Source organism: Procambarus clarkii, chromosome 51, assembly GCF_040958095.1.
Source record: "Procambarus clarkii isolate CNS0578487 chromosome 51, FALCON_Pclarkii_2.0, whole genome shotgun sequence".
Classification (NCBI taxonomy): Eukaryota; Metazoa; Arthropoda; class Malacostraca; order Decapoda; family Cambaridae; genus Procambarus; species Procambarus clarkii.
The window spans coordinates 16525700-16536295 of record NC_091200.1 but is presented as its reverse complement, the minus strand read 5'-3'; the positions used below and the strand labels follow the sequence as shown (position 1 = coordinate 16536295).

Here is a 10596-nt window from a genome sequence, read left to right as displayed (position 1 = left end):
TGGTTTGGATTAGATTAGGTTAGAATGGGTAAGGCTAGGTCAGTTTTAAAATTCGTTGATGAACCGTATGTGTACGATGTATCTGAAACTCCATCAGACAAAACAGAAATTTTGAAGACGCAACACAAATATTATGATCATCCAATACAACCGATTGTAAGTACATTTTAAACAATTATCATCGATGGTGACACTGTTATGGTTATATCTTCAGTAGGCTGCACTGGAGAGATCTGCAGTAGCCTATACCGTATTCACAGTATTCTGTAATTTGTTGCTCTATTTAGTCCTTTACCGTGTATTTCCAGGTTAACTTACCGCGTCACACAGCGGGAATGCTAACGGCAGGAGACTCTATCCAGTAATATAATAATACTTGAGGTACCGGGTCAGGTTTATTGATACTATATGAATAAAATAGAATGTGTGTTCGAAGTTTGGGGCCAGACGCTTAGAGCTAGCCTCACCAAACTTTGCAGGTTGACTGCTCGCTGTTCCGTGATGGTCATAAGCGGATCAGGGTCGAGGTCCATGCGTCCTCCGCTCTTTGCATGAAATAGAGTGTTACACTGATTTCCAATCTCGCTAAATGCCAGCTTACCTCCTCACTCAGTTTCATGTAGCATATTATTTTCTGCATAATTAAATGTTAGTTTATCTGATTTAGTTAATTGAAGACAGTGTTTATTGAAGATGGTTTCAGAGATAAGAGTGGTGCAGAGTAGGGTAAGTGGTGGAGTAGTGAAGGAAAGTGGGGGAAGGTAGTGTAGGGTAAGGAAGAGGGTAGAGGATAGGAAAGATGATGGAGCAGAGGAAAGGTGGTGTGGAGGGGGAATGTAGTGATGATGATGGATGTAGATGGGGGTACCCGGCGTTACTCGGGTAGCGAAGGTTGTAATAGTGATGAAGACAGTATGTAGTGTAGATACATGCACTATGTAGTATGTAGTGTAGATACACATGCATTTGTTCATTTAGTGTAGATAATTATTATCCATACCTTCAAGGATAACAATTGTTTAACATTTCTCAATTTGTCAGTCTCTGGTTAGGATATTTTTAGTACAAAATGTGTTTTCTTCTTTGGTCTAATAGATTACAAAATGGTGACTCCCGCCAGTTTCTAAAATATTTAGTAATATTTGTTAACATAATTTTATGAGGGTAAAGGATCCGATAGTACAGTTGGGTTCGTTCTCGACCCATAATCGAGAAATCCTGGTTCGAATCCCGGCCGGGACAGAATTGTTTGGGCGCGTTTCTTATCACCTCATGCCCCTGTCCACCTAGAAGTAAATAGGTACCCAGGAGTGCTGGGCGGAGTCAGTAATTCGACCCTGAGGAAGACCTCGATATAAGCCTTATATATGCTGTATATACATAATGGCTGCCTGTTCCCCCGACACAGTGAATTTTTATTATTATTATTATTAATTATTAATTAACATTTCAGAACAAAAATATATAAATGATGTTTTTATTTTGTTTGTATTGTTTACACATTAAAAATATATTTATTTTGTATAAGTTTTATTAATATGTTACAAATTTTACATATAAAAATATAATAGTGCATGTTTGTGCGTCATGAAGTCAGTCGAATATCGTAGGTCAGTTGACTTAGAGTTGAGAGACGCTCACACCGTTGATATAGGGCGGCTTCAGGTGTGTGCGACTCCAACAGGCGTAGAGCACATAAAATATGTGACTTTAATATACATAAAATATGTACAGTGAAAAACATGGCTATTATAGCATGTCTTAAACACAGAGGTTCAGGTACGTCTAGGTCACAAGTCGGGCACTGAGATTGAGAGAAAACGGCTCTTGTCGCTACCATTAATACAGGGTAAACTGAAAGCGTATTGCCTCAGCGGGTCAAATAAGTCCACCTTACCAACGGTTCAGTGTTGATAGAGAGCTCTCCCACAGTCTCAGTACCAAGTCGTTTGTCTTCAACGTTTTTCTCCAAGTCGTGTAATGGACTGCGTATAAAGTCTCCCGCTTCAGGGTCCAGCCCTGAGAGGAACGACCAATAATATAACAAATAAATAATATATAAATTATACAGGGTTTATGAGAAAGGCGACGTTCATCTCTCCCGGGAAGAGAGATGAACGTCGAAAGAGTAAACATGGGAAGGTTTAGTCGTATTTGGTGATGGCTTCGTGCACTCTGGCTGCGAGGCGTTGTATCTTGGGCGAGTCAAAGAGGGCCCTGGCACTGCTGGCGTAGCTGCTGTAGGTCTGCATTGGGTCCTCTTCCTCATCTCCGGTGAGGGCTCCCAGCAGCTCAGTCAACTTGCCCTCTTTTATGATCGCATAAACTGAAAAAGAACGCCAAGCACAGTTAAATATTGCAATATAATAAACTGCGAATTTGAGGCATTATTTGAGCTAGTTTTTGTTCATATTTATCCCATTTTTATTATAACTTACGGATTAGAACAGCGAGGCCAATAATGGCCAACACAAAGCTGATCATTTCTAGCGCCTTGTGAAGGAGGTTGAGGACAGTAATCTTGATGGAATTGACGACAGAGAAGACGCCCACGATAGTGCCCAGCACAGCTACGGGTCCCGGACCCAAAACAGCCGGGTTGATTCCCAGAGCGTTGAAAAGCGCCGCCACATTTGTGTTTGCGGCGGCGATGGCGGTAGTGTAAACTCCATTCAGGTAAGTTAGAAGTTGAGCGAGTAATACAGCCGGATTCTAGATGACAAAAATCATATTTTCGTTAAAGGTCGATATGTTTAAGAGTGAACACGAAATTGCATCAAAATTTACCTAAAGTTACAGGGACACAAGGACTGTACACATTACAGGGATTGCCTGTAATAATACTAATAATTCTACACAAAATTATGGAACCGTGGAAGATCTCTTGAGCCTCAAGAACAGAAAAGTGGGACACTAAACAAAAGTAACTGTTTATGCCTAGTGTTCAAGTGTCTGTTTACAAATATCCCACTTGAAAATAACAGTTAATATTGAATATTTTAACAATTAGGCTGTTGGTTTAATGAATGGTGGTCCGGAATTTTGTAGACAACTTTAAGAATAATTTATTCATAAATTTATAGAAAGAATATTGAACAGTTCTGGAACAGAAGTTGAAAGTATAAAGGGCTGTATTTTGGCTGTGTAAAGCAGAGATAGGAGACTTTATCGTCAGGATTAGAGGACAGTTTTCCTGCTGAGCAGTGAAAATGTAGGCCAATATTGCTCGGTCTTCCCGACAGGGTAAACTGCATCACACACACACACACACACACACACACACACACACACACACACACACACAGAGCTGAGGTCTTCAGGGGTCTGGCAGCTGAGCGGACAGCGCGCAGGACTCGTAATTCTGAGGCCCGGGTTCGATTCCCGGACTAGGCATAAATAAATGGGCAAAGTTTCTTTCACCCTGATGCCCTTGTTACCTAGCAGTAAATAGGTACCTGGGAGTTAGACAGCTGTTACGGAGCTGCGTTTTGGGTGTGTGTGTGTGGGAAAAAAGAACAAAAAATTAGTAGTTAGTTACAGTTGATTGATTGACAGTTGAGAGACGGGTCGAAAGAGCAGAGCTCAACCCCCGCAAGAACAACTAGGTGAATACACACACACACGCACACAAATCCCCAAGAAGCAGCCCGTAGCAGCTGTCTAACTCCCAGGGTACCAATTTAATGCTAGGTGAACAGAGGCACCAAGGGGGAAAAAAATGTGCCCATTTGTTTCCGCCTCGGCTGGGAATCGAACCCGAGCCCTTAGGACTACAACCCACAAGCCCTGTCCACTCAGCCGCGAGGCCCTATGTATGTGCGTGCGTGAGCACACTCAGAAGATGATCTGCAGCATATAAATGTGTCTGGAATATTAGAATGCATTCCATGTTACCACGTGAGGGCGAAGCGGCTTGTTTAGCAAACGGGGGAGAGTAAACACGGCCACATGTTATGTGTGTAGTGTGTGGGGTCAACCTTTGTCTTGTTGGGCATGGGGTAGGGGTTACCTTGTTGGGCATGGGGTAGGGGTTACCTTGTTGGGCATGGGGTAGGGGTTACCTTGTGGGGCATGGGGTAGGGGTTACCTTGTGGGGCGCGGGTTAAGCTTTACCGTGTAGGTCTGGGTCACATTTATCATTGTGACAGAGTTGAGTCTGTCCTTGTTTATTTGCCACGGCAAGAGAAACAGGCGGATGTTATATGCTTGAAAAGGAACCAGAGAATTGACAGAAAGTTAGAGAAAGGGATCAAAAAACAAAGCACGACACTCTAGTATGATTTCTGATGCTGAAGTGTGGATGAATAGGTATAGGAGCCGGTCGGCCGAGCGGACAGCACGCGGGGCTTGTGATCCTGTGGTCCTGGGTTCGATCCCAGGCGCCGGCGAGAAACATTGGGGAGAGTTTCTTTCACCCTATGCCCCTGTTACCTAGCAGTAAATAGGTACCTGGGTGTTAGTCAGCTGTCACGGGCTGCTTCCTGGGGGTGGAGGCCTGGTCGAAGACCGGGCCGCGGGGACACTAAAGCCCCGAAATCATCTCAAGATAATCTCAAGAAGATAGGCAGCAGTATAACGCTGATATGTTAACCGCTGGATATTATACCTTAAAACACTGACGTTAAAGTGGTGTGTATGATAGACCGTGGTGGAGGAGACGATAGTGTGTATGATAAGTTACCAGTGGAAGACTCAATAGTATGAACGATAGTCACTAGTGAAAGAGTCATGGCTCTGTATGATAGTTACCAGCAGAGTCAGTAGTGTGTATGGTAGTTACTAGTGATTAGTGGTATGTAGGGTATTCACCAGTGGGGGAGTCTGTAGTATGTTTGATACTCACTACTGGAGTATTCTGTATGATAATCACCAATAGAGGGGTCAGTGTTGTGTATGATAATCACCAATAGAGGGGTCAGTGTTGTGTATGATAATCACCAATAGAGGGGTCAGTGTTGTGTATGATAATCACCAATAGAGGGGTCAGTGTTGTGTATGATAATCACCAATAGAGGGGTCAGTGTTGTGTATGATAATTACCAATAGAGGGGTCAGTGTTGTGTATGATAATCACCAATAGAGGGGTCAGTGTTGTGTATGATAATTACCAATAGAGGGGTCAGTGTTGTGTATGATAATCACCAATAGAGGGGTCAGTGTTGTGTATGATAATCACCAATAGAGGGGTCAGTGTTGTGTATGATAATCACAAGTGATGAGGTCTGTTGGTCCCCAGGCAAAATGAATGATAATATAATTAAAATAATGTAAAATGGACTCTGTTGGGGACACCTTATCATGGGTCTGGAAAAGCCGGATGGGTGAGTGTGTACTCACGTCCCCATGGTGAGGATGTACTCACCTGAAGTCCAGCCTTATCCTCTGGTACTGTTAACGCCAGAGTCTCCGTCTCCACCTGTCTAGCGTTCGGCACCTGTTCCTCTATTGACAGCTGTCTATTTATCAACACTGGCGTATCTGTTGTCGGCTCCTGTTGCTCTGTTGTTGTCTGCTCCCCGGCCAGCGCCAGGCCGACGAAGAGCAGACTTAACAATAGTAACTTCATGTCTCTGGATAAAAATACAAACAATTATATTAAAAAAAAAAGCTACAATGAATTATATAACATCCTATTATTTTCAGACATAGATATATATATTCACGTATTCTTTATATATTCAGATGTATATATTCTTTAATGTAAGAAACCTATTAAAGGAATGGAGAGAGGTGACTGGAGTCCCTGCCTGTACACACGAACACGGGTGACTGAGAGAGATGGTGCAATGCTGTACTATATATACCGTGCCGGCTCTTCCCGCCCTCTGCTTTGACCTCCATCCTGAGATCATGTCCCACACAACAGCCACTAGAGGGCTTATGTCCCTCTTCCTACCCACCAGAGTTACCAGGACCCAGTTTCAACTTATGCTCTAATGGACGTCTAAATGCAATGGCTCCAGAGCATTTTGTCATATTTATTTTTAAATATAAATATAATATTTTTGGACGTTGCTTTTTCGTTTTCCGACGGGCTGCGTTTTCCACAGCTAGTTCGTTACCCTTTGATTGCTGCTCTTGCATTGAAGATTTGTTTTCACACATTTCTGTGGCCTCCAGAGTATTTTGTATGTCTGGATTATGTCCCTCTCTATTTCTTCCTTCTTCAAGTGCTATTAGGTTTAGCGCCCCCTTCTCCTCGTAGCTCAGTCACTTTAAGCCTGAAACTAGTTTCGTTTTAAACCTTTGTGCTCTCTCAGGTTTCATTTATGGGGGGGGGTTCTGTTTCGGCGCTGCAGCATTTGACATTGGTCTGACATGTGCTTAGACATGTTTAGTCATCTGACATTGTTTTTTTTCAGTGAAGACTATATTTTATATTTATTTGAAATATAGTTATTGTTATTTGGATTTGTTAATTCTCTATTCAGTTTACATTTATCCCTTATTATTTTATAATTATTTTAGACTTCATTGTTTTTACTTTCTCTCAGACTTTCTTCAGCGTAATAATCTCCCTTTACTAGAAAGTTAATTATAAATGACACACTAAGCAGAATGTTTTCATTTTATTTTCAATCAATATTCCATAATATATCTTTGACAGCACCGACTAGAAAATTGTCAAAAAACCAAAATTACATTTAACTGTGTGTGTGTGTGTACTCACCTATTTGTGCTTGCAGGGGTTGAGCTTTGGCTCTTTGGTCCCGCCTTTCAACCGTCAATCAACAGGTGTACAGGTTCCTGAGCCTATTGGGCTCTATCATATCTACACTTGAAATTGTGTATGGAGTCAGCCTCCACCACATCACTTCCTAATACATTACATTTGTCAACCACTCTGACACTAAAAAATTTCTTTCTAATATCTCTGTGGCTCATCTGGGCACTGTGTGTGTGTGTGTGTGTGTCTGTGTGTGTGCGTGTGCGTGCACCCAGTTAGATGCTTGCGAGGATTGCCCTTCACCTTCGGTAACTTGCATATGGCGTTGATTTATAAGTGTTTGATCCTGGTGACAGGCTCATTGTAATGTCAACCCACAGGGACTTTTTTCTGTCTCATGTCAGGAGGGTTTTCTCTACCACATCTCTCTCTACCTTGTGTCCGGTCTCCTGGTCCCAGCAACACTTTCTTTCACTTGCTTGAATATTAGGTCATTCTGTGTAGAGTCAAGAAGCTTTTGTCCTTTCTCATACTTTTTTCATCATCAGCGACTAATGGCAAGAAGAGATATATTCCCTCTGGTCAAGGTATGTATAGGTAGTCCAGTTCGGTTACCTGCAACCCTTCACAAAGATTACGATTGGATTGACACATGTGGGACGCTACTGATCTCTTCACTCTAATAGACTCTCTCTTTTGTTGTTCAGGTACTGCTTTATCCATTAGATAATATTCCCTGTTACTCCTGTCTGTTTCTCCATTTCGTGCCAAACTCTCTTGTGTATGGACTATCAGAGGCTTTCTGACAGTCCAGAAATATACTTCGCAACCACCATTCTAGGTCTTGTCTGGTTTCGGCTCAATGTTGGCCATAGAACTCTTTTGTGAGACAGTATATGCTGTTCCTAAACCCATAATTGTGTTGTTTTGTGTGTTATTAACGTCCTTAATCTCGTTATTAATCTCCAAACGTTATAAACGTTATTAATTAACGTTATTAATCTCCAGATACTCTACTAGTGTTTTTGTTATGGTCTTTTCAATCACCTTGCATGACAGGCAAGATCACTAGGCTGTAGATTATTGCCTCCTGTTGGTTTGTATTTTTGTATATTGATGCAAATTTCTGGCGATTGAAATTTCTGGTGAATCCCATATTGATTGACTGACTTTCAACTCTCTGGCAGCTCTCCTGTTTCCGGTGATTTATTATATGCAATAGTATGTGAATATATAATATATATAGTGCATATATGAATATTCGCATGAAGGTGAGTTATAAAGGATGATGGAAGTCTATCGCAGTCTTAAAGCAGATATATCGGACCAGTTTGTTTAATTCCATTTACGGCGCGCAAACCTCACAAAATCTCAGACTCCCTAATCAGTACAACCACTTATGCAAAAATATAATTTTCAATTATTGCTATTACTGTAATCCCTAGTAATATATAAGGCATAACATTCAGTTTGAGTGAAGTCGAAAAGTAACGCTCCTTCATCACTAATTAGTCATGAAAATCCCTAGTAGGCGAGCAGGATCCGGGAATATACTCACATAGATCAACAGTACTCTCCGAGGGCCGGGCTGAGGGGGAACTGGCGAGGGGGCGCTGCCTCACATCCTTATATACCTTCTGCCTCCCACCCCCAGATGGGGGACCGGTGAGTTGCCAGCTACTTCCTTTATACCGCCACTTTTGAGAGTCTTCATTCATCGGTAACCTTCATGGTAACTTTGCAATTATTAAGGTATACACAAAGCAAAAGGGGGAACCGTATAGGATGCAAAGTACGACGTGGTGAATTAGTGTGTTGAAGAGGATAGATGTGTGCGGTAAGCATCATCTGGTCGTGCCACAGCTACCCCTATCCCACTCCTGGGAGTAGGGGTGGGGGGGGGGGTTGTGACTCCCCTCTATAGTACACCTCTACGCTTTTTCTTCCCACCAGAGGGACATGAAACAGTCAGCTTCCCATCAGAGGGACATGAAACAGTCAGCTTCCCATCAGAAGGAACTGGAACGGTCAGCTTCCCATCAGAGGAAACTGGAACGGTCAGCTTCCCATCAGAGGGAGATGGAACAGTGACAACATCTTCACCTGCAAGTGGTGGTGTCACGTGACGGAAGCATTCCCCCCCCCCTCACTCTCTCACACGCACACACACACACACACACACACTTTCACTGTCTCAGTCAGCTTTTTTAATTTTCAGTCTCCTGTTGCTTACTGTTCCATCTGCACGCGTGAATTAATATGCTGGTTTGCGTGGGTGTGTGTGTGTGTGTGTGTGTGTGTGTGTGTGTGTGTGTGTGTGTGTGTGTGTGTGTGTGTGTGTGTGTGTGTGTATTCATGCTTGCGGGGGGTTGAGCTCTGCTCTTTCGGCCCGCCTCTCAACTGTCAATCAACTGTAACTATATACTATTTTTTTCCACACACACACACACACACACACACACACACACACACACACACACACACACACACACACACACACACACACACACACACAGTGGTGGGGGTGTGATGTGGTGGAGGCTGGCTCCATACACAGTTTCAAGTGTAGATATGATAGAGCCCGATAGGCTCAGGAATCTGTACACCTGTTGATTGACGGTTGAGAGGCGGGACCAAAGAGCCAGAGCTCAACCCCCGCAAACACAACTAGGTGAGTACAACTAGGTGAGTACACACACACACACACACACACACACACACACACACACACACACACACACACACACACACACACACACACACACACACACACACTCACACACAGGAAGCAGCCCGTAACAGCTGTCTAACTCCCAGGTATCTATTTACTGCTAGGTAACAGGTGCATCAGGGTGAAAAAAAACTCTGCCCATTTTGTTTCTCGCCGACGGTGAGAATCGAACCCGGGTCCACAGAACTACGTGTACAGCATTCTGTCCACTCAGCCACCAGCGCCCAGTAGGAGTGTGAGTGTGTGTGTGTGTGTGTGTGTGTGTGTGTGTGTGTGTGTGTGTGTGTGTGTGTGTGTGATGATGCAAGCTCCTGAAAGCTACTTCTCCGAGCTACTTTCGTCTGTTTCTTAAAGATAGGTACTTTCCTCCCTTGCTACTGGTAACTAGTTTCATTTCCTTACTACTAGGAACTACTCCCCCCCCCCTCTTGCTATATGTTTCATATCTCCCCCTCTTACGAGCTCCTTAAGTCAGAGGCTGTGTTTCATATCTCCCCCTCTTACGAGCTCCTTAAGTCAGAGGCTGTGTTTCATATCTCCCTCTCTTACGAGCTCCTTAAGTCAGAGGCTGTGTTTCATATCTCCCCCTCTTACGAGCTCCTTAAGTCAGAGGCTGTGTTTCATATCTCCCCCTCTTACGAGCTCCTTAAGTCAGAGGCTGTGTTTCATATCTCCCTCTCTTACGAGCTCCTTAAGTCAGAGGCTGTGTTTCATATCTCCCTCTCTTACGAGCTCCTTAAGTCAGAGGCTGTGTTTCATATCTCCCTCTCTTACGAGGTTCTTAAGTCAGAGGCTGTGTTTCATATCTCCCTCTCTTACGAGGTTCTTAAGTCAGAGTCTGTGTTTCATATCTCCCTCTCTTACGAGGTTCTTAAGTCAGAGTCTGTGTTTCATATCTCCCTCTCTTACGAGGTTCTTAAGTCAGAGGCTGTGTTTCATATCTCCCTCTCTTACGAGGTTCTTAAGTCAGAGTCTGTGTTTCATATCTCCCTCTCTTACGAGGTTCTTAAGTCAGAGTCTGTGTTTCATATCTCCCTCTCTTACGAGGTTCTTAAGTCAGAGTCTGTGTTTCATATCTCCCTCTCTTACGAGGTTCTTAAGTCAGAGGCTGTGTTTCATATCTCCCTCTCTTACGAGGTTCTTAAGTCAGAGGCTGTGTTTCATATCTCCCTCTCTTACGAGGTTCTTAAGTCAGAGT

At 43.3% G+C, this 10596-nt stretch overlaps 1 protein-coding gene across 1 annotated transcript; it reads right to left on the bottom strand.

Annotated features, from left to right (window-relative positions):
- Nucleotides 1-1540: 1540 nt before the first annotated feature.
- Nucleotides 1541-8271, bottom strand: LOC123774480 (uncharacterized). Its single transcript, XM_069303857.1, has 4 exons — nt 8226-8271; nt 5363-5570; nt 2439-2712; nt 1541-2326 (listed from the first exon to the last, which is right to left on the bottom strand). Exons 2-4 carry the CDS (start codon nt 5564-5566, stop codon nt 2145-2147), a joined length of 660 nt encoding a protein of 219 aa, XP_069159958.1. The 5' UTR covers nt 5567-5570; nt 8226-8271; the 3' UTR covers nt 1541-2144.
- Between the last annotated feature and the right edge of the window lie 2325 nt (nt 8272-10596).